Here is a 27,368-nt window from a genome sequence, read left to right as displayed (position 1 = left end):
TGGCCCAGAAACGCTGACTCAGAGCCCTGTGTGGACTTCCGCGGGCACCGAGCCTGAGAAGCCCAGCACTGCTGGTGCGCCCCTCCTAGAAACTCCTTCCACCCCAGCCTGCGGTAGGGGTCAGGAAGTTAGCAGCACAGCAGTCTCACAGCCTCGGATAACCTTCCTGCTCCCACTTCCAGCTACCCCCCATCTGGCCTGGGGGTGGGTGGGGGTGTTCTCTAAATCCTCCTTCCAGAGTGCCAGGCACAAGCTGCCCAGAAACATGGGGAAAGAGGGAAAGGGGAGAGAAAGGAGGCTCTCCTCGTGCCAGGCCGGTGCCTGTAGACCACTCCTTGGTGGCAGGGAGCCACGGCCATGTCACAGTGGAAGTGACAGCAGTGACAGGGACCTAGTCTGATGCAGTGGGGTGCAGATGCATGGGAGCATGCTGCAGCGGAGGAGCACACAGATGCCCCTACAGCTGGAGTCTCCCTAGCTCAGGACCAACCCCACTCAGGGTCACAGCGGGAAACTCCAGCTCCTCTGTTTCCCGCCTCCCTCTGTACCAAACTCTGTTCTCCTTCCCACCGCACACTCCGTCCTTCTTTCTTTTCTCGTCCTCCCGTCTCTCTCCCACCTCCCTCAGTTCCTCTGCTTCCCTGCCCCTCCCCTCCCCCCCCCCCCATGGATGTTTTTCCTTTGGGTTAAGCATTGCCTCTTTGTAAGTCCCCCTGGGGAAGTCCTCCGCTTGTTTCAGTAACTTCCCTGGAAGGACACAAATGAGAACACAAAATGGGGAGATGAGGAACATCTCCCTCTATTCTCCCATGTGGCCTCTTGAGCCCTGCCTTGGGACTGCAGTGACACAAGAAGAAGCTAGAAAAAAGAAAGTGGAGGCTGGGAAGTGGAGAAAGCGTCAGCACCTGCCCACAGGAAGGGGTGGGGACGGGCAGGGGGAAAACCGGGCTGACTCCAAATTTCAGCCCAAGAAGTGCCCAGAGCCCCACTCTCTGGCAGGGGCAGGGATCTGGGAAAGCCAGCTTCCTCCACACCCCTGGCTCTCCCTTGAGCCTGAAGAATATGTATCACCTGCCTAATGGGGCACAGCAGGTGGAATGGGGTTACAAGGTGTCCATGAAGCCATTCCCCACCATGCACAGCAAGCAGATGTGGCAAGCCTGCGGCGGGAACTGGCCCACGATCCCTGTCACCACACCGTCCCCATCCTGGGGAGCCTGAGGCCACTGCTGTTCATTCCCCAAGGGCTGCTCTCAGTGGCACGCCCAGCCCCAGCCGGCTCAGCTCAGAAACTGTGAAAGATCCCCTATGTCACATGCCAGCTGAACGTGGCCTGCAGGCTGAACGTACTGTCCCGCACACTCGCACTGCCATTTTTCAGATGTCTAAAAATGCTCTTGTGATTAATAAACGCAAATGCATCCAAAACGTTGCTGAACCCATAGTGGATTTTTGTCATTGTGAATTTCCTACACCGTGACTGGTACTGAAAGCGCAGTTCAAAGTTTTTACTTTCCAACAAAGTGATGCTGGGTTTTATTCTTCTTTGGTTTGCTTTTTAACGTTTTTATTCTGGAGAATTTAAACGCACACACGCACAAACAAGAACAGAGAATCGGGGAGCCCCAGACACCCCTCGCCCAGCATCAGCAGCCCTCAGCTCCCGGCTGGGCTCTACACCCCAGCCACATCCCCTCCCTGGTTATTTTGAAGCAAATCCTGGACACCATATCATTTCCTATTTCAATCTTCTACTGTACACCTCTAAAAGATAAAGACTTTATTATTATTTTTAGATGGAGTTTCGCTCTTGTTGCCCAGGTTGGAGTGCAATGGCATGATCTCGGCTCACCACAACCTCCGCCTCCCGGGTTTTAAGTGATTCTCCTGCCTTAGCCTCCCGAGTAGCTGGGATTAGGACATGGGCCACCACATCTGGCTAATTTTTGTATTTTTGATAGAGACAGGGTTTCTCCATGTTGGTCAGGCTGGTCTTGAACGCCTGACTTCAGGTGATCCACCTGCCTAGGCTTCCCAAAGTGCTGGGATTACTTTGGATTACTTCCCAAGGTGAGCCATTGTGCCCGGCCAGGACTTTATTTTTAAACAGAGTCAAAATACCATTATACCACTTCAAAAAAAAATGCTTAATGGTAATTCTTTCACATCCAGTCAGTGTTCAAAGCGGTTGAGACTTTTTTTGTCAACCATGGATCTTCATGCTTGAAAAGGCGGGAGCCACTGGCCTGTGTGTCCCTCTCATTTGGTTGTAACTGTGCCTGCCTCTGATTCCTCACCCAGCCTTCTCCCATCATGGGGTGTAGGAACAATCTTGGGCCAGAATCTGGGTCAGAATCCTCTTCCCTTCCAAAGCCCCAGGAGAGATGTGAGTCAGGGCCGCTGCTGCGGGTTCCATAGGGCCGTTCCATAAACGTGTTCCGTCTAATTGAGCTCCACTTTGACGCTGCAACACAGGCGTTGATCGAAGTCCTCAGCCCAGAGCACAGTGGACAGCAGTGAGTATCCCACCCCCAGCAGGAGCAGACACACAGGGAGAGAGGGTCCAGGTCCAGCCCAGGGGTGGGGACAGTCAGCTTCTCCCTCTAACTGTCCAGAACAAAGCCCACAGCCCCAGCTATTCTGCAGAAGGTCTTTGCCTGCCTGACCTCTGTGCCTAAACAGCCTCCTCTCCACTCTGCATATAAATGCCACCTCCTCCAGGGAGCCCTCCTGGAGCCCATCTACCATGAAAGGCCCACTGACCTTTATCTCCTGTGGCCTCTGGACTTTGTCTGGCCCATCCTTTACTGAGGTTGTGAATCATTTGCTTCTCCTCTGATGTAACTACGAGGCCCTGAAGGGCAGGGACGGGGCCTTGTCCATCTCCATATTCCCCATGGAAAGCTCTCAGCAACTGCTAACAGCTGAACAAACAGCAGACCATCTTTCTACCTGGGGACGTGTCTTCCTTGCTGAGGTATTTCCACCCTTATTGATTTTTCCTACTCCTTTGATCATTTTCTTCCTTTTCAAGCCAGAGCGTCTTGCCCACAAACCCATTTATTTTGTAAGCTCTTATTAAGCATCATTGCGTCCCAGGTGCAGGGCTACGCAGTCACTCCACTGTCGGTGAGGCCGGCAGGGGTGCAGTGACACGAACAGCGTCATGCGTGTGTAGGTATGGGTGCAGGCAGCTTCTCCAGACCCTCCACACATGGATTGGGTCCTGCAAACCCTGGGTTCACACAACCCCAGGCCTGACTCTGCTTCCCATCCAGGTGTTGGCAACTCAAACCCGAATCAGACATGTGGTCCCATCCTTGGTGGAGATGACATTTAGGCTGAAGAAAGATTTTCACATCCGTGTCTCACTCAATTCTCAGGTCAACCCAGGAAGTGAGGGATTGGGCAAGACTAACATGCCCAGTCATCAGAAGATGAAAGTGAAACACAGAGAGGTTATGCCTTGTCCAAAGGGCATGCAGCGCCACAGGGAGGGAGAGCACCTGAACCTGAATCCAGCTTCAACATATTTCAGGGTCCACGAAGCTGGCCTCCAGGAGACCCCACGTCCACAATGCTTGGTCTGGTCCCCTCCCAAGCCCTTTGTCATCACTCAGAAAACTCCCTCCTCCCTGTGTCTGGTGCTAAGAGAGTTGGGAGGGGCCTCCAAATCTCCCAGCATGGCGTACCCCTTCCTTATATTAATATTACAGTTGAAGTAACCGAGTCAAGATGGGGAAACGATCACCTGAGGTTGGGAGTTCGAGACCAGCCTGACCAACATGGAGAAACCCCGTCTCTATGTAAAATACAAAATTAGCTGGGCGTGGTGGCACATGCCTATAATCCCAGCTACTCAGGAGGTTGAGGCAGGAGAATTGCCTGAACCTGGGAGGCGGAGGTTGTGGTGAGCCGAGATCGTACCATTGCACTCCAGCCTGGGCAACAAGAGTGAAACTCCGTCTCAAAAAAAAAAAAAAAAAAGATGGGGAAATGCCTCAGCATGAATTGAGCACCTACTAGACACACCAGGCTCTTGGCATCCATTGTTTATTTAATGCTCACCGTGCCCCAGCAAGGCAGACCTTGGCCCCATGATCTACATGAAAAGGGGCTCCTGCCAAGCCGAGTCCTAGTATTTTTGCAAACTCATTGGCCAGAAATGGGAACGAACTTCTGTGTCAAGGCTGTCAGCACTTCTCTGATTCGTTTTGTGGAAAGACAGCTCTTCTGTTCTGAGAAAAATAATTTAGCAGATTTTTTTGTGTAAACGTGCAGCTAAACTCCTCTTTTGGACTGGAGAGGGTGGATTTGATGAGAAGCACATGATTTTGGAGGCAATGTGTTCTTTCTCTCGCTCTCTCTCAGCTCAGCAGAGGTTGGGGATGTGGACCCTGGCTCACAGGGTTAGGGCCAAAGGCACTCTCACTATAGGTGTAAGTGGCCCCTTGGTATCGGTCCAATCCAAGGTGAGAGCTACCCAGCAGGAGAAGGGTTGGAGAGGTGTCTGTGGAGGCAGGATCAGGGCACCTGCCAGCCAACTTTTCTTTACACTGGCTAAGCCCTAAGTAAAGCTTGTTTAAATCCCAGAGCCTGGTCTTTGCCAGGCTTTCCAAATTAACGGAGTTAGGCTGTGTCGCAGCGTGGAAGGAAGGGGTTGAGGAGGAAGGAATTGACCTGAAAATGTCCACAGTGAAGAGGTGGTAGACAGAGACCAGGAGCAGCTGTCAGTGGGAGCAAGATGCTGGCAGAGCTGCCACCATGGATTTTGGGAGACGTGCAAGAATTCCTTGGGGATCCCCAGAAATGCTTTGGAAAGGAACCTGGAAAAGACTGGACTTGCCACACAGCAGTAATGAGAGGGACTCAGAGTATCATCGCACTGAAAATCGAAGCCCCCATAGACTGGAGAAGCTGGACACATCTGGGTCACTAATGATGAGAAAACTGAGGCCCCTGAGGCCAGATGCATTGCCCAAGACTCTCCCAAAGCCCTTGCTCTTTTGGCTGGAACAAGAAGGCAGCTCTCCTGCCTCAGCCCTGCCAGTTCCTCAGGAGAACCAGTTTCCCCCAGGCTGAGTGGCTGGTTGGCCCAGTTCCCTTGGTCACCATCTCCTTGCCTCTCAATCAGAGGTTCCTCCAACAAAGGAAGGCATGAAGTTCTTAGCGGGGCAGCCCGCCCTGACTCGTGTGTTTGCCCTCCACCCTGGCTCTGATTGACTTTTTACTGCCCTGCCTGTCCAAGCAATAATTAGGAGTCCTTTTTCCATATTAAGCAGCTGCTGTCATCACCACTTCACAGCCCTCCTAATCACATTTCTCCTTCTCTTCATCCTGGAGGCAGGTTTCTGACAAGTGCTGTTTCCATTCCCTGCAAAAAAAAAAAAAAAAATTAGAAGGATGTTGGAGATGGAGCCTGAAAAGGTGGGGATGGAGGTCACAGGTCTGGGGGTGGCTTTCTTGGAATATGAACAAGTCCAGCTCTGACTTCCAAGGCAGACTCAGCCTGGATGGAACAAAAGTCACATCCTGCAGAGGAACTAAGAGGGATGCTCATGAACCCATGGCCCCCAAACTTGCCTGTTCCTAATACCTGAATCTCCTCATTATAGATTTATCCTTTTGAATAGGGATTGTTAGAAATACAGATATTTGGGGGCCAGGCTCAGTGGCTCACGCCTGTAACCCCAGCACTTTGGGAGGCTGAGGTAGGCAGATTTACCTGAGGTCAGGAGTTCAAAACCAACCTGGCCAACACGGTGAAACCCCATCTCCACTAAAAATACAAAAATTAGCTGGGTATGGTAACACACACCTGTAGTCCCAGCTACTCGGCAGGCTGAGGCAGGAGAATCACTTGAACCCAGGAGGCGGAGGTTACAGTGAGCCGAGATTGTGCCATTGCACTTCAGCCTGTTTGACAGAACTGGACCTGTCTCAGAAATAAAAATAAAAATTACAGATACTCCTGGAGGGAGACTCGTCAAACTTAGAATGATTTCTGGTGGCCCCTGTGTGGATCCTGTGTCCTTGCCCACTTCACTGCTCTGCAATGGATCACAGGTGTGCTGTCCCCGCAAACTACATTTCCCAGACTCCCTGCCTGCTGGCTTCCTGTCAGATTAGACCAATAGAAGCCACTGGCTGGAGGCTGGTGGGAGGGAGAAGAGGAGAAGCCAGGACATTTCTTCCCCCTCCTCTGATCTGTGGTATCTCTGCCAGTGGCTGTTTATTGGCTTTCAGAGTTTGTCTCTCCACAGTTCCAGTTCCAGTTCCACTCTGGGAGGCCCCTGAGCAGCCCCTTCTCTGTGTCCCAGCTCCCACTGGGCAGCCCAGCTCCCAGGCCATCCCTGTTCCTCCAGCCTCGGGTGGAACAGGTTGCTGCCATTAGCAATCTTGAGGTCCTTCCCATCTCCTGCTCAGCTCCTCCAGCACCTCTGTAATTCTTTTTGCATATTATATTCCCCGGTTGAACTGCCTGGTGAAAGCTCTGTTTTCCTGCTTGGACTGCCACTGATAGAGCTTCTCACCATTAAAATATTCATCACGGAACTATTGATGCTACCTCCCCTAACATGTGTCTCTTCCTCCATTTTCTCCAGCTCAGTAAACACCACCACCATCCACACCACACTCAAGTAGAAACCTAAACATCACCCTTGATTCTTTCATTACCAAATCTGCTTCCAAGTATATATTCTGAATATTGGGTTTCCATCATCACCATCCTCCCTCCCCTGGACTGCAGCCTCCCGACGGGGGTCCCTGCTTCTCTTGTTTCCTCCCACAATCTGCTTTCCACCCCAACCCAGACCATGTCCTCTCCTCCCCATCTAACGTCCCTGAATGGCATCCCCTTCAAACTATCCAGGGTTAATAAGGATGTGTGCCCCCTGTGGAACACCCCCTGCTCCTGGCTATCTTAGAAAAGAAATGGGAGGGCTCAGAAGTGATGACAGGCGACTCTAGATTTGGAAAACAGTTAAGAGGCATTTATTGGTGGGAACAGCCTGAGCAGAACACCCGCAAAGTCTCCCCCATTACCACTGAGAAGGAACCTGACTTTTTTCCCATTTTTGGCCATTTGAGACTCAAAGTCCAGGTCCAAGCCAGGTTATATGGCAAATCCTAGCTGAGAGAGAGGGAGAAAGGTTGAGCCCAGCCTCTCTGGCTCTCTCCTTCTCCCCCCAGCTGGGAGGAAGGGAGGCTGCAGACGGTCAGGGCATGATAAGTGTCCTCATGTGGCCCTTGGGGACTTGTGGGATCGCTTCTCTCTCCCCTCCCTACAGCTCATCCACCCACCCCACTCCCACCCCGGGCCCACTCCACACCACACAGAATGTCAGTTTCTAGAACACGGCCAAGCTCTTTCCTGCCTGTAGCTTCCCAGCAGGGCTGCTCCTCGTGGAGGAGTGGCGCCTATGGCCCTGGCTGCCCACAGTCCTCTTGCTCACTCCACTGTCCCTGCTGGAGAGAGCAGTAGGGAGAGTGGGAGGGGCAGGCCTTGCCACAGTTTGGCTGTGTGGGGTGACCCTGATCCAGCCTTCCGGCCAGCACACATGAGAACCCTCAGGGTTGTCAGGGCAGCTTAGGGCTCTGGCTGCCCCCGTCAAGGGAGTGTCCTCTGGTGCCAGCCACCATCCCCCAGGCCTGGGATCTGTGGTCAAGGGGCTTCTCCCAGAGCAGGGCTCACCCTGTCCCTGTGTGTCTCATCTCCCAAATGCATCCTGCCCCGCCTCCCCCAACCTCCTTTACCACCCACAACTGCAGAATTTCAGCAGAGAGCATAAGAAACAGGTGCTTGTCTTTGCCTTTGTTCTTTTAAGAAGAAAAACAATGAACAGACAAACCCTAGGAAATCAAGTGGGGGAAAAATCCAATTCTGCCTTCTGAAGAAATGTTAAATCAGCGAATTGAAATGACGACATGAAAGCAGGAAGGCCAGGGGAGCCTGTCATACCCAAGCCAGTGAGTGGGTGGTGGTGGGGTGGGGTGCAGCTGGGGAAGGGACCTCCAGCAGGACAGGCTGATGCCCCAGAGTTCACACCCCCGGCACCCCTTTGGCTCTCTCTGGCCCCTGGACTCTCATAGTCTCTCCCCTTCCAGCAATACCATGTGGTTTAGGAGAACACTCTTGCTTCAGCCTCTCTCATCGCCAAAGTATACTCAAGTCCCCTGCCCGGCCCATCATAGAGAAGAGCGCTCCCTCCTGGTGGCCTTAGTGAGTTTGGCCTCCATGGCCCCCCAGGATTGGCCCCTCAGGCTGCACCTCCTGAGGGGAAGTGGCCCTGTTGCTCTCCATCCCCCTCCCCCCCAGAGTTAGTCCTTGAGGAGGAGACTGCATTCCTGTTTCCTGGGCATCCACCGATGCTCAGCACCCTGGTCAGCACCTTCGGACCTTGGACCCGCAGGACACAGGAGGGTTCTGAGTGAAGCACACAGCGGGCAGTGAGGAAGGAAAAGGTGGCTGGGGTCTGCGAAGAGGGTCCATCAGGGGTAGCCACTCAGTACTAGGCTGTGGAATGGGGTGTGAAGGAGAGCAAAGGACACTTGGAGAGGAGAACAGCAACCAGGGAGGCAGCACTGAGACAGAGCAGGAGCCATGGGAGGAAGAGGAGGCCAGGGCCCCCTCCCTGGTACCTGAGCTGGGCCCAGGCCTGAAGAGAACATACAGGACCTCAGGGAGGGCACCTTGGGGGCGGGAGGGTGAAGGGAAGCCCTGCTGCCCACTCCGCGTGGTTACTGCCATGCCCAGGCTGCTCAGTCCTCTAATGAGCCATCTCCTCCCCAGAGCCGGCCTCTGTGGGAGCCTCCATACACTAAGCCAGCTGGGGGTCTTTTAGGAGTCCTTGGCCCTGTCATCATGAGCTTTTTGGAAAAATACTGGGGGAACAAACTGGACCCCTGTACCAACCTGACAAGGCCAGTGCCTGAGGGGAGGGCTGGGCTTGCCTTTTCAGGGCCCCTCTCCCTAGGGAGCTAATAGCAAGCCCTCACTCACTGCCAGAGGCTAAGCCCGCCCACACCCCTCTCTCTAGCTTCCTGAATCTCTTGTTTTCCTGAGTACCCTTGAATGAGGGGTAATCATTCCAGAGACTCAGCAGGCGATGTTTGTCTGCCCTCAGGGAAAAGAGAAATATGTCCAAGTCTATTTGTTTAACTTATTCAGCCCTCCTTGTTTCAAAGCTGCGTGAAGAGTGGTCAGGGCCATCAGCACCACGGACAGTGCACTCGGGCCCAAGTGGCCACCAGGTGCCTGCAGGCTGGAAGCTGGGGAGGGGCTGGCTTCTAGACCTAAGAAAATCTCACTCTCGAGGCCCTGAGAACATGTCCCTTTGACTGCAGCTTGAAGGGACATCGGATAAGGAATGTCACCGCCAGGCCCAGTTGTCTGGTAATCAACCATTCTCAGTGCCCTGCATGGAAAGGCAATTAAGGCAAGAATTAAAAAGCCATCGCATCATTTAAAATCCAATAACACGGCTGGCCTGAAATGTGTCCCCAGTCTCTGGGGAGGGTGGAGGTGGGGTGTGAGAGATGCTGAGGGCAGAGGGAAGAGAGAGGCGGAAGGGGAGAAGGGGATGGCATGGGCATGGAAGTTCCTGAGGCTGCACACCTTCCCACCACACAGCTGAAGTCTGCTCATCCACCTCTTCTTAAGTGCTCTTTTTGATGACTCTGGCCTTAAGGATATTCTCTTCTCTGGGGTCCTTCAGAGTTGGCTGCCCATGCTAACTGCCATCTCCTGATATTCAGCATTGATTCCTAGCTGTTCGTCTTTCCTACTTGAGCAGAACAAGTGCTCCTGCAGGGCTGAGCTGTGCTTACATCACCCGTGTGCACATCTGCACCCAGTGCCAAGCACAGAGCTCAACACTAGGTGGTAATTACTCACCACTCACCAGTGGGTCCACTGCTGCCCCTTTTATGTATGGCTCTGAACTGAACATAGTCCTACCCCACTCTGCATTACCTCTCTGCAACCCAGCAAGGCCATCCCCCAAATGAAAGTAATAAAACTTGTGGTCCTCACAAGCCTGTGTGTTAAACACGAAGCGAGTGTGGCCATTTTCCTCTTTCATTTCCAGTGTCTAGAAAGGGTTCATGCACATTCCTTCACGTAAAAGCTCTGAATTCGCTTCTCCCTCCTGAGAGAGCCAAAGAATTCTTAATATACTAAGATGATGTTAACCCTTTTCACATCAAATAAAGCCCTCCTGCAGGTAATCTTCCTGTCACAAGCTGACTGCCTTGATGTGACTTAGAAGTGAGTAGGGATACTCCATTCCCTTTCATTTTCCATCCTCCCTAGTAAAACCTGAAAGGAGGAGGATTCAGGTTTGATTGGAGCTGTTCTTGCAATTTATGCCTTCTGTCCCTCGAGGGCTTACACGTGTCTATTTTAAATAAACTCCCCCTTTTTTCTCTCCTTTTTACAAAGAACAACTCAAATCTTCTCTGAGGAGAGCTTTACTTTCTGGTGGATTTCAGTTCTGACAGTCAAACATTCATGAGATAGGCCCTGGGTGAATAATGATTAAATGAATGATCTCTGTGATGGAGTCTTGCTTGAGAGCTGGGGATATTCTCTCAAAGTCCTGCAGTGGTTTTGGCTGTAATTTCCTAATAACTTGGTTGCTCCTTCAAGAAAAATCTTATTCTAAGAAGTGGAGAAGGAAGAAAAGGGATGGCTGCTGTCAGGGGAGGGAAGGGTGAGCTCTCATGCCCCCTGTCTTCAGAACTGCTTTGGGCAGCTCTTTCTCGTTCTAGATCTAGGTAAGAGGTGCTGAGGCTTGCCACTATCTAAACTTCCCTCTCCAAGTTCATCCTGCCTGCGTCCTGGACACTGACGTGTGAACACAGGATCATGCCTCTGGCTCACCCTACTATCCTGCCTGAGATTTCGGGACCTGCCCGTTTGGTGTGTATCTTAGATGTGGCACACCAGAGACCACAGGGATTAGGAACGGAGGATTGTGGTCATTTATGGTGGCGGACCTGGTCTCTACTTAGCCAGACATCTGTGAAGAGCCTGGGGCCTGAGCTCCCCGGGGAATAGAAGGTGTGACTGGCCCCTTACACCAGATCTGACCAGCAAACAATTTCCCGCTCAATTCCTGGGTGTACTCACCCTCCTCCACCAGACTCTCACACTTCCCAAGATCTCACCCAGCCACCCAGCCCTATCCCTGGAACCCAGAGGATACAGAATCCTCCCCTTTCTCCTGCCACTCCAGAGTGGGCTGGTGGAAGGAGACCCTTGTGACTGCCACCCACAGCTGTCAAAGGCAGAGGCTGCATGTGGCCTGCTGGTTCCATTTGCAGCTGCTGGCAGCTCCCCAAATCCAAAAGCCATCAGCCCTGCAGATGTGGGGAAGTCAACAACTGAGGTTTGCTGATGCAATGGAAGAAAAAAAAATTGGACAGTTTGCGTCCTTTACCTGAATCCACCCTGAATAAGGCTGACATTGGAAGCAACTTTGGCTCCCATCCCTGTGGCATAAAACCTCTACCAAGACTTCTTTCCTTCTTAAACATGAAAGTGCAAACTTTTCTCAGCCACAGACTTCAGACTTCCTTAATCATTTATGAAAATGTGTCAGCTGTCCCTGCCTCCTGTTCTAGTGCCCGGTGCCCTCAGGTCAGGGAGCCAGGAGCTGCCCGCCCTGCAGGGGTTGAAGAGAAAGAAGAGGCTTTGGCTTATGAGAGGCCAACCCTTCCTTAGAGTTAATTCATCACTTCCAAAGTGATCTGCTTTCTCTTCACACACATCTATCATTGCCATAAAAATATAAGTATATATATTTAAAACTTGATTAAAAGGAGATCTGGTCCCACAAGCTCGATTCACAGAAGAAACAGGAAAAAAGAACAAATCCCACAGAAGTCCAGAGCACAGACCCTGCCCTTAGCACCCACACCCCGTCCTTGGAAAAAAAATTATGTGAGCTCTCATTGAAGTTTTATAGCAGCAGCTTTGGCAATAAACCCCCATAAATAGAAAGGAAACCCAGAAGCACGTTGGTGATGGGGACATTTCTAGGAGTATTTTAACCCCCGGAGAAATATTGACCAGGAAATCAGCAGGGATGCTATTATAAAACCCGGCCGAATCCCCAAGTTGTGTGCACACTGTCAATAGTCCATGAGGCTGAACCGAAAAGAAAAGCATTTTATTGGATTGTTTCGGGTCCATGTTGTCAGCGCGCATTGAATGGACTCAACAGGAAATTGGAGATGCAGGAATGTTAATTCAAGTAGCAGATGTAACACACAAACAAGAAGCTCAGCACATTGGAAGTTAATTCTGGCCGGACCCTCTCTGTGTCAGTGTTTTCCTCTCCACTTGCACTATGTCTGTATCATGGGGTTCTTGGCGTATGGTTTCTGTTGTGTATCATTTCTCAGTAAATCATTTGTGAGTTCTGAAAAAAAGACCCTGAGCCAGAAGGAAAAGAATAAAAATACCCCGCAGGTCACCAAGGCCCGAGTCCCCTGGGCCAGGGCACAGTTGTTGCCCAAAATTCATCTCTCACTGTTTTGCTTGGCCCAGTTTTAAACATCGTCACCGTCCACTCGTATTTTTGCTCGTGAGTCCAGTCGCACACTTCTGGCTCTGTAAGGGGCATCCAGGACTTTAGATGCGCAGGCTTGGCAGCAACTCTCTCTCCTCCTGCGCTCCCTCCCATACCTGGGTTCTTTGCCTCGCCTTGGCCTTTGCTTAACATGAACGATGCACATTTAATTCTTACCAGCGTTCTGGGCAAGCCAACCTTTTGAAACCTTTCATTTTTCATTATTATTCCTTCAGCTTTGGCACTGCTGCAATCCTCAGGCTGTGTCGGCTCCTCTGAACTCTGCCTTGGTCTGGCCACTGTCCTCTGGCTCTCTGAGGAACCCACCTGGAGAACAAGGCACTGTTCAAGCTGCCGTGCCCCCACAGCCTCCAGGAACCCCCAGGAGCACCTTTTCTTCTTGGCTGGTCCCTCCCTCTCACCCATATCCTCCATCCTGTGTCCTCAGGGCCTTGGGGACATGTGTCCAGCAGCCCACTGGGCCATTTCCAGCACGCAGTTCTAGCTCCCGACGTCTTCTGGTATTAGATCCCTGTCCTCCCTGATGTTTGCTACATCTCCCAATTTAGTATCATCTGCAAATTTAATTAACATGCCGTTGCCTCCCTGTTCCAGACCATTAATGAAGATGTTACGGCAGTACCCGGCAAACAATATTTTCAAGGTCACGAGGAGAGGAGAGCTAAACTGCTAATACCTCTGCCCGCTGTGGGAGAAAAAGGCAATCAAGCGCTCACATGTGGTTTGAGCCATTTCCTCTGAGTTTTGTCAACTCCTTTCCCAGACGTGGGTTAGGTTTCTACGCCTCCCCTCTGCCTGAGTTGCTGCATATCCGTGGCAATTCCCACTTGGAAAATGAAGAACATCAGATCACGCCTTCCTTTTATTTTTGTCCAGTTTCTAGCAGGAGAGAAACAGCCACTAATTGAGCATTTATAGGGAGAGCCAAGGTACATGGTAAAGACAAAGTCGTGCTTATTAGGCTTGTTATCCATCCAGCTCCATTTCCAAAGCACTAACCGCGGCAGTGGAAAATGCCCAGGGAGGACCAACGCACAAAGGGGAGAGAAGTCGTATTCCGGGCCAGACAGTTCCCAAAGGGCTGGCCCACATGGTCTGCAGCCCAGAGGAGTATGTGGGAAGGCCACTGCCTCCTAGCAGCTTGAGACCCCAAAGGAGCCCCGGAGCCCCCGTGAGTCTACATTCCCCTTGTGCATCAGCAGGCGTAGCTCATCGTGAAACCTGGTTTGCCTTCCACACCAAACCGCAGATGTCACACTGTAATACTGCAAATTACTTGGGTCAGAAACACTGAATCATGGGAGAGATCCAGGTTAGTGCTATTCACACCCAGAAAATTGATCCCGGGTTATTTACTGTCCCCAGCACTTCCCTTCTCCCCATCTCTCACTACAGGCCTGTCTCGGGCTTGGAGGCTCCTAATCATTTCTCAGACAGAATGTCTTAGAGGCGTCTCTGGACCAGAGCCCAGACTGGCCCAGCAGAGTCAGGGCACGGATCTCAGAGCCCTACCGTGGAGGGGCCCTGGGGAAGTGGCCTCAGATGTCTCCTTGTGTTCAGTGGATAGGCCTGCTCTGCCATCTGCAGTCCTCCTCCCAGCCCAGGCCTGGCCTCTCCAAACCCAAGAACAGACAAGCGCAATGGTCAGCTCGGACTGCACCGTGCTCAGAGGCCTCGTGGGGACAGCTGGAGGAGAGGCTGGCAGGTCTGCAGAACTGCACCAGGCCACTGTTTTCTGTCTTCCCTGACTATAAACATCCTTATGTGTACTCACCAAACAATGAGGGGCAGAAGAGCACAGCAACTTAAAAAAATCAATAGATAACAAAAATAAAAACAAAACCAAGCTCGATTCTGAAGCCATACTCCCTGCATTTGAATCCTGGCCTGGCTATTTGAATAGCTGTGTGACCTCGGGTCCGTTGTTCCACCTCAGTTTCCCCACATGTGGTTTGGGATAATAACCACACCAACCTCAGGGCTGTATGAGGTTTAAAAAAGCAGATACGTGTAACATCTGGCTGTTATTTATCACATGCTCCAGACACTGTCGAGGTCAGGCACCAGCAAACACTTTCTATAAAGGTCCATATAATAAATATGTTCAGCTTTGTGAGCTGTAGGTCCCTGCCATGGCTACTTCAACTCTGCTGTTACAGCCCAAAAGCAGCCATAGGTAACACATAAATGAATAATGGCTCTGTTCCCATAAAACTGTATTTATGAGCATGGAAATTAAATTCACGTTACTAAATACCATTCTTTTGATATTTTGATTATTAAAAAATGTGCTGGGCATGGTGGCTCATGCCTGTAATCCCAGCACTTTGGGAGGTGGAGGTGGGCAGATCACCTGAGGTTGGGAGTTCAAGACCAGCCTGACCAACATGGAGAAACCTCGTCTCTACTAAAAATACAAAATTAGCTGGGCCTAGTGGCGCATGCCTATAATCCCAGCTACTTGAGAGGCTGAGGCAGGAGAATTGCTTGGACCCGGGAGGTGGAGGTTGCGGTGAGCTCAGATAGCGCCATTGCACTCCAGCCTGGGTAACAAGAGCAAAACTCTGTCTCAAAAAAAAATTAATAAAAATAAATTTAAAATGTGAAAACTGTTTTTAGCTCACAGGCTTTAAAGAAAAAAACAAAAAATGAGTGGCAGGCTGGTTTGGACTGTGAGCTTTATTCTGCCTATCCAGGTCTAGATGCTAGAGAGGCAGGTGTGACATCACCACAGCAGCCCATGCTTATGGACGGAGCCCCCCAGGGCATCCCCGAGCCTGAGAAGCTGACAGGTTACTTCCAGATCCTCAAGGGACTACTCTGCCCCCACCAAGGTCTGTGACTTTGTCTTTTGGTTTTGTTTTGTTTTGTTAAGAGACAGGGTCTCACTCTGTTGCCCACGCTGGAGAGCAGTGGGATAATCGCGGCTCACTCTATCTTTCACCTCCCAGGCTCAAATGATCCTCCCACGTCAGCCTGCCGAGTAGCTGAGACCACAGTGCACGCCACCGTATCTAGCTAATTGTTTTTATTTCTTTTAGAGATGAGGTCTTGCTATGTTTCCCAAATTGGTCTTGAACTCCTGGGCTTCAAGCAATCCTCCTGCCTCAGCCTCCAAATGCTGGGATTACAGGTGTCGGCTGCCTCACCTGGCCCAGTGACCTCTTCCTAAAAGCCCCTCTTGAAACAGGGACAGTAAGACTCCAACAAGGCCCGAGGTTAAGGGCTGGCAACTCCGCTGCAAATTCCAGCATTTGGAGCTCTCATTCCTGAAATAAGTCTCAGACTTCAGAGCCACACTGTGCATCTCACAACAGCCGCTAGTCCAATGTGCTGAGTTCTAACTGTGGGTGCAGAGTGGACTACTGCACACAGAGGCCCTGCTGGCGGGAAGCGAGGAGGTCAGGACACCAGCTGCCATCTGTTTTCATTAACCCTCACTGAGCGGGGAAGGTAGAAGTTATCTGTGTCAAGTATAAAGCACTGCAAACATTTACTTCTGAATGGAAGAGCCAGAGCAGACCCAAGGACCAGCTGCGCAGGGGCTCCTGGACAAGAAGCAGTGCCCCTCTGGATGTGTGGAGCAGCCTTTCTGCAAGGCGCTACTGGCCAGTGTAGGTCTCCTGGGAAAATGGCCACTGCCCACCCAGACCCTCGGGATTCCACACCAAGACTGTACCCCACCTCTGCCTCTGGTACCCAGGTACCCGGAAAAGTAGAGGTCTTCCAGAGTTATATTGTCAAGGTATCATGAGGACTCCCGATACTCCATTCACAGTATCATGAGGTCCCCCAATACTCCATTCACAGTAGCATGAGGACCCCAATACTCTATTCCCTCCATCAAATCTAAATCCTTCTGCTTGGTTGCTAAGGGCCCTCACACTCAGACCTGACTGAGCGGCTCCCAGCCCACACAGGGGACCTCCTGTGACAATACCGCTCCATTCTAAGCCTGTGCATGCCCCAGATCCCCAGAGGCCCTCACTCCTGCCCTCTGCTGCACCTGGCCACGTCTGGCCTTGCCCCTTGTATGAAGAAGGCTTGCAGGGGAGTCACAGATGAGCTATCTAACAGTGCCTCGGTTTCCTTATCTGCTTAATGGGGGAAATAAACACACCCACCTCACGGGGTTGCTGCATTTAAACAGAACGCTCGTGTCAAGCATTTTCTGAGTAATGTTGCACTCCAGAAACGGCCCTGGCCAGCCCCAGCAGCAGCAAGCCAGGTCTGACCCCAGATCATAGTCACCTCTTCCCTCTTCCCGCTTTGAAGCTTTATACGTACTGTTGGAATTGCATGATTCCCATGAAACATTGCCCAGTGGGTGTCCATCTCCCCGTTTAGGCTGCAGCGTCCTGAACTTCCACACCATCACCCCTATGCATTTCCTCGGCTCTCCCGTGGCGTCTGGCCCCACACAGCCCTGGGTTTGGACACAGTCGTTTTCTTTTCATTAATCCACTGAAATGTTGTCACAAACTCCTGAACACTTTCTTTCACGAGGGGCTTCAGGGGGAAGACTGAAGAGAAGTTATCTTTCTAATATAGAGTTCTGACAAGACAGCAGAAAATCTGATCACTAGAGCGTTGGCCTGCAGACGCTCACCAATGTCATATATTTAAGGCACAAAAAAACAAAAGGCTTTTGTTAAAATGACCTCTGAGAGACAGCTGAGTTGTCAGTGGACGGGAGAATGCCACCTGGGTGTGGGCCAGCTTCCACTGAACTCCGGCTGCCGCTGTTTCTTCCAGGAAAGCCCTGGAAACCCTTAGCATGGCTGGCCCTGCCTGGGGTTTCCACGAGCTTCAAGAATCCAGGCTCCCCCACCGAGGGCCCCCAAAGCTGTGGTCAAAGGTTAATGGGCTCCAAGGCTAGCTCCCAGGGTTGCGAGGTATATAAGAGCCCGTCAGACCAGCCCCGGCGCCAGAAGACAAGCAGAGAGAGACTCCTCCAGACCCACTCAGACCACGCGCACGCCGTAAGTAGCCCTCGGAGAAGGTGGGTGGGGAGTGGTCAGCATCAGCCCTAAAGCAGAATGGTGGGGCTAGCCAGAGCCAGCCTGGTCCAGGGCCCTCCTGTCGCCTTCCAATGCCCAGCTGGGCTTCGCACTGAGTGCCCGAGCTGATTCCCAGAGCCTCAGTGAGCAGAGATAGGGCCGAGGCACGGAGGCTGGAGGGAATCAGGTGGGTGCAATGCCTGGCAAGGGAGAGACTGTTGTGAGTGGGTCTGGTACATACACGGTGGGCTGAGAACCCAAGCCAGAGCTCATCACGGGCGTAGGGCCCCTCTTGGCATGGCGGCTTTGCTCTGGAAAGGTAAGAAAAAGCTGGTCCCAAGGGAGAGCACATGGGGAGGCCAGGCTAGTCCAGCCAGGACTGCTGCAGGGGAGGGCGGCCAGGCACAGCCTCCTGCAGAGCTGAGCACTTGAAGGCTGAAGCCCCCACCTCTAATGATGGGAAAGGAAAGACAGCTTCTCACTGTGCAATGATAAGCTCCCCCTCCCACCCCCAGCTCACCAGAACACATGAGAATGTAGGTGACATGCCGACTGCCAGGTGGATCAAGAAAATGAGCAGCAATTGGATTTTGCCTTTTTTTATTTAAAGTTTTATTGATTCCTATGGAGTGAATTAAATACAAACAACAGAATGAAACAGGATCTATAGCATCTCTGTGAAGGAAATGGGACGCCATAAATGTGACACATCCATCTCCGCTGGGGGGAAGAGTGGGCCCCGGAGACTCTTCAGGGAAAGGACAGGAAGGAGAAGGGAGGAAAAGTGGTGGGGCCCACCCCACCCACACCCACCCATTCTCTGTTCAGCTCAAGCTCCTCTGGGGCTCCGCACAGGACCTCTGCCTCCTGGGAGGTGGTCTTGAGTGGGTGGGTGGTCCCTTCAGCCCACTGAGAATTTGCATACAGCTGGGGTGGGAGGCTTTGGCTGTCTGAGCTCTCTTGTTCTTGTTCATGGCATTTGAACAAAATGGAGAGAAAATAGGAAGTGGGAGGAAGAGAGGGCAGGAACAGCACGAAGGCAAAGGGAGCATCCGGCTTGGTAGGGGTAGTTTCAGATGACTGAGACAGGTCCTGGCTGAGAGGCAGGAGGCAAGCCTACAGCCTTGGAAGGTTCTATTCAAAGGGGGAGCCAGGCTGACACCTGCCGAGGGGCCCAGAGGCCTTTCTGGAGCAGACTCTGTCCTGCCGACAGAAGCCAGGCTGCCCAAGGACTGGGGGAGCGCTTTATCTGAAGCCTTGTAACCACTTTCGCCCCTGCCCCTACTGCTGCAGGGGCTGTCCCGCTCTCCCCTCCCTGCTCGGAGGCTTGGTCCCCGCACTCAGCAGTCCACCCAGCGCAGGAAAGTGGTGCCCACAATGCATTCCACAGGCCTGCCCCTGTGCCTTCCTCTGCCTTCTTATGGGCAGAGGCATCGTGGAGTGGGGTATTGGGAAAAGCACTGGGCTTCAAAAGGCCAAGGTTCCAGCCCCTGCTGCCTTTGGATAAGTCAACTGAGGCTGGCACTCAGCCAGGCTGCACCACCCTCACCCCAGGACCACCCTGTCCCTGCTTGAAGTCTGCCCAGTGGACCTTTTCTCAAGGCTCCGCACCCCTGCAGTCACCATGCCCCACCTGCTCCCCGGCAGGACCTGAGCTCCAAAAGCCCACCACAGCCCAATGTCCTGCCAGCCATTCCACACATTCCCACTTCCCGATCAGCAATTATCCGGCTCGTGGGTCTACTTCTTTTGTCATTCTAATAGGCACTGGAGCAGGGAGGTATCCCTGGGTCTTGGGGCATAGTTCTGCTGATAATCTAGGAGTTCCTTCTCTGAAGATGAGGTTCCTCCTGCCCTATGAGCCCAGCTGACCCCAGAAGCCCTCACCTGTAACAAAGAGAAGAGTGGACAAGTGAAATGATTCCTCCCTGGTGTGTGGCAGCGGGCTGGATGGCCTTTCCCCTGAGCTTGGTCAACTGCCCCCACTCTGGGGCAGAAAGGTGCTCAGAGCTCGTCTGCTAAAGCTCTGCTACCAGGCCCACGTCCAGAGAGGCTGAACTCTGGCTCAAGATGACACGGCTAGAGGTGGAGCATGGGCCAGAACTGAGGGCCCCTGCCTCGGATGCAGCAGTCTGCCACTGCACCCCAAATTTGGTGACAAGAGTTCCTTGTCATTGTCCAGCTCCAAGATGGTATCCCGTAAGGCTGTGGCTGCTCTGCTGGTGGTGCACGCAGCTGCCATGCTGGCCACGCAGACGGAAGCCTTCGTCCCCATCTTCACCTATGGTGAACTCCAGAGGATGCAGGTAAGAGCCCCCTGCTGCCCGCCTTGCTAGCAAGGCTGAGGTCACTTGCAGCCCTGCCCAGCCCTGAAGTGGTGCTAGTCTCTCTGAAGCACTGTGCTCCTTTGGTAAACCATGCCTAATGATCTATGCCAGCGATACCAAGGAAAGTGTGCAGGATCAGGACCCAAGATAACCCCCAGTCCCAGCCGCCTCTCTGGCCACCTTCGCGCCTGCACTGGCATCACTCAGAGATGTCAGTGGCTCAAATGAGCAACATCTTTCCCACCCCTGCCTGTCCTTTGGAGGGAATTTTAAATTAACAAGCCAATAAATATTTACTGAGCTGCTCTGCAGTACAAGAGGCCACCCTGGGCAATGGGCCCGAGCATGCAAAAGAATCTCAGCACCTCCCCGTCTCCAGGGAGCAGGCTGGGGTGCCAAGACATGAACATATGAAAAATTAACTAACAGTTGAAGACAAAAGAGAGATGTCACAGGCAGGACATGATGAATCGCCTGTCAGCGGTGCTGATGCTAAGTGCTCAGATTCAGAGGAGGGAGAGTCATCAAGGGCTGCAGTGTGCTTGGAAGCCTGCAGAGAAAAGGTGGAACTCAGCTGGGGGCTTTGAGAGATCAGGAGTGAGGGACCAATGGGAGCCGGCGCCCAGAGGTGGGAAGCACGGCTTCGGTCCATGTAGCAGTGGCCAAAGCCTCCTCCTCTGTAGGGCCCAGAAGAGAGCCAGGCAGGTCTCATGGAACTCAGGCAGCAGAGCCTAAGGAAAACAGAACTGCTGGCTCTGCCTCCCTGCTGCCTTTACTTTAGACCTCTGGGGATGCTGAGTGTCTATGCAGACATTTGGTTCCCTTTAACCCAGGGAGATGAAGAGAGGACTTTCATGCTCCACCCTGTCTGAGACTGAGACTCCAATAAGGGATGAAAACAGGAGTCGGTGCCCAGAGGGGTCTTGAGGCTCTGGGGCACAGCCTGTCTGCAACTGCACACTCTGTGGGGGAGGTGTGGGGGGAGGTTCGGGGGAGGTGTGGGGGGAGGTGCGGGGGAGGTGTGGGAGAGGTGTGGGGGGAAGTGCGGGGGAGGTGTGGGGGGAGGTGTGGGGGAGGTGCGAGGGGAATGTGGGGGGAATGTAGGGGGATCCACATTCCCAGTGGACAGGGCTCTTTTCAGAGGCAAGGCTGAATCCAGCCCCCTCTTCAAGCAGACATGGAAAACTGGTAGGTACAGCAGCACGCCCCAACACACCTTCCGCTACGCGGGCATGCTCTCCCCAGGGTGACCCTGTGTTCTAGAATCACCACATCTCAGGGCAGGCCAACAGCAGAGTCCCGAGAGTGTCGTTAGAGAAAGCCAAGGAATGCAGATCTCAGCACTTGGGGACCCGGCCAGCAGTACGATGGGCAAGACTGGTGGCTGGACAGGAACAGTCAAACTCGGTGGAACATAAAGTAGCAAAATGGCAACAAAGGACACTGTGCATTAATCTGCTCCATGGTTTTTCTCCTCATAATTGTCAGGCACCAGGATTTTATGAAGAAGCTGCAAACTCCCTCCTCCATAATTTATACCCTGCCTTGCCTCTTATAAATCACCTCCCAGGGACTCTGAGTTCCTGGGCTACCCCATGGCGCCCTCCCAGGCTAGGCTGTCTCGCTACCTTTTTTATAGGCTCTCTGCTAAGAAAGACACATTTTCCCACTTAATATGCATGAAGGGCAGCCATTATTTCCAGCTTTTTAAGTTAATTAACAGTAACAATCTGGGTGCAGTGTTTTAACTACAAAGGAGTGGATTCCTCTCCAAGTTGGCCTGTGGGTGGACAACCCCAAGGGCCATCCATGGGCCACCTAGTTAGTATATGAGATTCCTCATGCAGGACGCTCCTGGGGGAAGGGGTTCTTTCCGTCTGTAGCAGCTTGGGGCGGTTAGCACCCTGGGCAGAAGGAGACAGGCGAGGGGTCATCAGGGTGGATTGAGGGAGGGTGGTTTTGTGCAATTTTCTGCTCTGCCCCTAGGAAAGGGAACGGAATAAAGGGCAAAAGAAATCCCTGAGTATATGGCAGAGGTCTGGGGAGGAAGGTCCTGTAGACCCCACGGAGCCCATCGAGGAAGAAGAAAACAAAATGATCAAGGTGAGCAGACAATGGGGATGACGGAGAGAAGCTCAGAGCAGGCATGCCTTCCCCTGCCTGGCGAGGAGGCAGGGCCCACGAGCCACAGTGAGCCACAGAATGTCCCAGGATGCAGCAGTGAACAAGACATCCATCCTCACAGGGAGAGACAGACTCCAAAAACTAAATTAGATAAATCAACCATTTTAGGCACCAGATAAGGAAGTAGGAGGGAGAGTGACTGAGTAGGGTTTGGGGGGCTGCTTTGTCCCCAAGATGGGTCAGGGAAGGCCTCCTGGAGGAGATGACATTTGATTTGAAACCTGAATGAAAGGAAGGAGCCACTTGTGCAAAGAGCTGGAGCAAGGGCCTCGCAGAAGAAGGAACAGCAAGTGCAAAGGCGGAGGAGTGCTGGTGGGCTCCAAGCCCTTGTGGCAGGAGTGAGCTGAGAGGGCGAGAGGGCCAGAGGGCAGCGAGCCCGCCCAAGCAAGGCCTGCCTGCAGCGCCACTGGGGATTCAACGCAGGGAAGTCACCAGAGCCCACTTAGAGCCAGGGCAGCACAAGTGGAGGCCAGAGGCCAGCAGGAGACGCTACGGTCCTCAGGAGAGAGGTGATGAGGGCGCCAGTTCCTCCCCTCCCAGACAGACACCCAGGAGCCAGCCCTGGGCCTCAACACCCAGGGCCGATCGTGGGGGCTGTTGAGTTTGTCCTGTGAGCTATTTTATTTCAGACTCGTTTATTTGGGTGATCAAGAAATGAGCCCCTACAAGGTGTGAGGCACCGTTCCAGGCACTGGCGACAGGGTAGTAAACAGACAAAATCCCCGCCCTTTGGAGCTCACACTCCATAGGGAAGCAGAAACAAGATCCTAGGACGACTGAAACAGACCACAAACAAGGTAAAGACAGCAAGCAAACTCGGGAGTGTGGCAGGCAGCGACACATGCCACTGAGGGAAACAGAGCCGCCAGGAAATGCAGCGGGTTATGAGTCCATGGGGAACAGCAGGCTTCTTAGGAGAGGGCAGCAGCACAAAGACTGAAGAGAGCAAGGCAGTGACCACAGGGATTTGGGGGGAAGAGCCTTCCAGGCGGAAGGAGCAGCCAGCACAAGGTCCTGAGACAGGAAAGGGCCTGGTGCATTAAGGAAGAGTAAGGAGGCCAGAGACTGGTGCGGGGGTGGGGGACGACTGTGGACTTCACAGGCCACTGGACCGTCCATTCACTCTGCTGAAGTGGGAGCCCTGGGGGGCTTTGGAACAGAGGGACAGGATCTGATTTACATTTTAAAGGGGTCTCTCCAGCTGCGGAGAACAGGCTGAAGGGACAGGACAAAGGCAGAATTAGAGAGGCCGCTGAGGAGGCTGCTACAGCATAAGAGAGACAGAGAAAAAGAGAAGGAGAGTTGGCCGCACGTGGTCTAGGTGAAGGCAGGGCAAAGAGGTTGGATTTGGGAATTTTTTTTTTTTTTGACACAGAGTCTTTTACTGTTGCTGCCAGGCTGGAGCAATGGCACAACCTCGGCTCACCGACACCTCCACCTCCTGGATTCAAGCAATTCTCCTGCCTCAGCCTCCCTAGTAGCTGGGATTATAGGCATGCACCACCACGCCCAGCTAATTTTGTATTTTTAGTAGAGATGGGGTTTCTTCATGTTGGTTTGTCTGGTTTCGAACTCCTGACCTCAGGTGATCCACCTGCCTCCACCTCCCAAAGTACTGAGATTACAGGCGTGAGCCACTGTGCCGGCTGGGTTTTAGAAATATTTTAGAGGTAGAAGCCCACAGGATTTGCTGAAAGAATAGATATAGGACGTAAGGAAAAAGTGAAAACTGACTTCAAGGGTTTGGGCCAGAATACCTGAAAGGCAGATTTGCCAGTCACGGAGACAGTGAAGTCTGTGGTTGGCTGCAGGATGGCAGGAGGAAGGTCAGGAAGTCAGACCGAGCCTGAAAACTCTGAGAAGCTCTCGGGCATCCAAGCAGCGACACTGCCCGGGCAAGGGGACATACAAGTTTGCAGCTCAGGAGCCAGGTGTGGGCTGGAGGCACACAATGCAGGAGTCATCCATGGCTACAGGGCATTTCAAGCTCAGTGTGGGTGAGCCATTCGAGGGGCAGGTGTGGAGGGAGGAGGAGAGGCCCAGGCCTGAGGGTGGGTTGCTTCCACATAAAGGAGCCTGAGGGGGAGAAGACTGAGATCCAGAGAGCAGGGGTCTTGTCACCGCCACACAGGAGTCAGGGCAGAACCCAGCTGGACTTCCACCTCTACCAGATACAGGCAGTGACCTTTCCAGATGCTATCGGGCCCAGAAAACAACCTGGTGCCATCACCACACTCGGCACTCAGTGAGGTGGGGCTCCTTTCCCCACATCCACTCCCAGCTCCTTGGGCTCCCTCGGAGGGAGCTGGGAGGGGGTCCAGCAGCTGGCAAACGGGCAGCACACTCAGAATCGCCTCCTGCACCTGAGTCAGAGTCTGAGGCACTAACGCTAAGGTTGCCCAGAGATATGGTATGTCCATTGCAGACTTCCTGGGAGGGTTGGGTGAGGCACCTCTCACCTCTTTCCATCTCCCAGAACCACGACATGCAGAGCTGGGAGGACCCTTTGGGATTGCCCAGTCCAGGCTCCTCATGTTCAAGTGAGACCCTGTGAGAGGGTCTAGAGGGAGAGGCAGAACCACAGCCAGGGATGGCATAGGCAGGACCCACTGGAGCCCTTCAGATGCCCTTCAGGTGCCCTGAGCCCCCAAGGGTCTAGGAAGCCCATTCCTCCACCCCAGGGGGCCCGGTGGGGGGCAGGAGGCAGGGTAAGGGGTGCTGGGGCTCCTCCAGGGCAACTCTCCCGAGAGGCCAGGAGTCTCCCAGTCTGCCAGCTACTTTGTGCAGCAAAGCCATTGACCCGGGAAGCTCTGGGGGGCTGTGGAGAGATCCATCAGCACCCTAGGCTCTGCCTCAAGGCTGCAGCTGCCCCTTTGGTGGAGAGCCTCCAGACAGCACGAGGAAAGGGAGCTAGAGATCCTGGGCACAGACCCTGGAGCCAGGCCCCTTGGGTGTAACGTCTTCGTCCTCTGCTCCTTACCACTTGTGTGGCCTTGAGCACATGACTCAACCTCATTGTCGTCAGTTTCCTCATCTGCAAAATGGGAACACTAACCATCCCTGCCCCACAGAGCTATTGAGAGGTTAATATACATAAAGCGCTTAGAATGGCAGATGGGTGAGGCTCCATGATGTTGGCTATTATCGTTGAGGGGGGAGTGAATTCCCTCCCCCTAAGAAAAGACTGCTGGGATTCCTGCTGACCCCACGCCTCCTGTCCCAACTTCCCCATTAGGGAAGGTGTGATGATCCTCTCAGCAGGACTCAGCGACCTTCCGGATCCAACCCTCTGGTTAGAATTAGGGGAAGGTGGCAGAACTCCCAGCCATCCCTAGGAGGGTCCACAGGCTGGCGTGGCTCCCATGGGTCCCTCCTGCCACCTGTAGGACACCCAGGGGTTACGGGCCCTCTCCACACTTCTCCCTTGTTGTTAACACTGCCTTATTTCACAGCTGACTGCTCCTGTGGAAATTGGAATAAGGATGAACTCCAGGCAGCTGGAAAAGTACCGGGCCACCCTGGAAGGGCTGCTGAGCGAGAAGCGGCCCCAGCACGGTACAGGGAGGGCGGGCGTCTCTGCGGCTAGGCCGGCCTCCGCCCGCCCTGGCATTAATACTCCAGAGGCAGGGTTTCAGGGCGGGATTTGCTTGGCTGCTTTGCACTTGAGAATGTGAAGCTGTCTTCTCCCTGCGCTATGCTGCAATACCTGCTGGTGGCTGTGGAGTCCCAGTTCTCCAGGGAGGGGGTTCTCAGGCGGGGTTCCCATTAACCCACCCCACTCCCTGCTCCAGATATTTTCACTCACTCCCAAAATACCACCACAGGGTGATTGCTCCGAAGGAAACCTTGGTGCAGTTTTCCTCCGCCCATTCGTTCTGCAAATTAAAGTCCTGAGCCCCATTTGGCCTTGCCCAGTTCAAGGTCTGCCCGAGTTACTTGAGCAAGGCTAGATCTCCTCTGACAAACAGCCACTAATTACTTCTCGTAGTCCCCAGGAGAGGAGAGACTCGAGGAAGTGCTGTTAGAGATGGAGAAACTGGGAGGTTAAATGACTTGCTCCAGGCTACAGACAGCTTCCAGGCTCCCTGCAAAACCTCCCACCCACCTTCCTGCCCAGCCTGCCCTGCTGCCCCCTCCTCCCTCCAACCTGCAGCCAGGTTGGAGAGGGCGGTTTCATAAGCAGACCTGCTGACGGTACTGAGCTGCAAACCTCTGCTTTTCCCCAGCAACCAAGTGACAGCCACGCTGGGAAGAAGGTGGACAGATTTGGGAGGCCCCTCCCACCTGAGTGAGGCCCTGGGAATTTGCACAGCCTGCCAGCTGGGCCTGGAAGGAAAACACCCTTTCCAAAGCAAATCCCCCTCCAGCAAATAAAGCATGAAATATACAGAAATGACTCTTATTTAATATTTTAATTTCCAAAGGGCAAACTCAGGTCTCGAGAAAAAGGGGGGAAAGTGAAGCTCAGAGAAAGTGGGCCACAAACGATGCTTTGCATTAGCATTCTGTGCTTTTGTGAGTTCTAAGTTCAAATAGTAACTCACATCCAAACAACTGGAAGACTCTCACTGGCCCTTCCATGACAGGTGAGGAAACTGATCATTTTTTGCCCACACATGGAGTCAGTGACAGAGTGAGGACTGGAATTCAGGTCTCCCAGGTCTCGGTCCATTTGTAGTTTACTGACACGCTCAAGGTCTAATGGGTCAGAGAATTTTAGGGCCTCTGCACTCAACCCCTTGCTGAGTAACTTCCAGCCAGCCCTTTAACCTCAATGAGCCTGTGCAAAACCAAGGTGGTAATATCCACCTTGAGATCTGGGATGGAGGCACGGGCAGAGAGCAAATCACTGTTATTATCACCTTGTGACTACCAGCTCCAGCATCCGCAGCAAAATTACACAGCCAACCCACTTATTTCTGCCTTCTCAACAAAACTGGATGGGAAATTTCATTCTAATTTAATTTTACATTAATGAATGCTCATTTATTTATAAACTAGGGCCACATCAGAACTGCAGCTCCCCCCATCCATAGGTTATCAGCAATTAGACACGGTGTCCATTCTGCATTTCCACCTGGGCTTAGCCACAGAAAGAGTCACCAGAAGAACTCCAATGCTAAACAAGGGATCCTCGTTTGAGGTACTCTGAATTCTCCTGAGAAACACCCAAACTTTGCATGGGCCCCCACCCCGGTCATGCTGCACATTCACACACACTTCCAGCACATATCCTGATCAACCCCGGAGCGGCCACC

General features: G+C 52.9%; 1 protein-coding gene across 3 annotated transcripts; it reads left to right on the top strand.

The window, feature by feature from the left end:
* Nucleotides 1-17,473: 17,473 nt before the first annotated feature.
* Nucleotides 17,474-26,503, top strand: MLN (motilin). Of its 3 annotated transcripts, none has more exons than XR_004261374.1 (5): nt 17,474-17,581; nt 19,782-19,905; nt 21,913-22,029; nt 24,587-24,744; nt 25,563-25,649. XR_004261374.1 is itself a non-coding variant. In XM_032253428.1 (5 exons), exons 2-5 carry the CDS (start codon nt 19,789-19,791, stop codon nt 26,345-26,347), a joined length of 348 nt encoding a protein of 115 aa, XP_032109319.1. In that variant the 5' UTR covers nt 17,474-17,581; nt 19,782-19,788; the 3' UTR covers nt 26,348-26,503. The 3 variants fall into 3 exon arrangements, 2 of the variants coding, with proteins under 2 accessions (XP_032109319.1, XP_032109320.1); XM_032253428.1 differs by lacking the exon at nt 24,587-24,744 and adding an exon at nt 26,337-26,503 and having other exon boundaries at nt 25,563-25,665; XM_032253429.1 differs by lacking the exons at nt 24,587-24,744; nt 25,563-25,649 and adding an exon at nt 22,860-22,976.
* Nucleotides 26,504-27,368: the final 865 nt, after the last annotated feature.

The sequence above is a fragment of the Sapajus apella genome, unplaced genomic scaffold, assembly GCF_009761245.1.
Source record: "Sapajus apella isolate SASKATOON/1434 unplaced genomic scaffold, GSC_monkey_1.0 scaffold83, whole genome shotgun sequence".
Classification (NCBI taxonomy): Eukaryota; Metazoa; Chordata; class Mammalia; order Primates; family Cebidae; genus Sapajus; species Sapajus apella.
The sequence above is the reverse complement of the archived record's forward strand: the minus strand, read 5'-3'. Positions and strand labels throughout refer to the sequence as shown.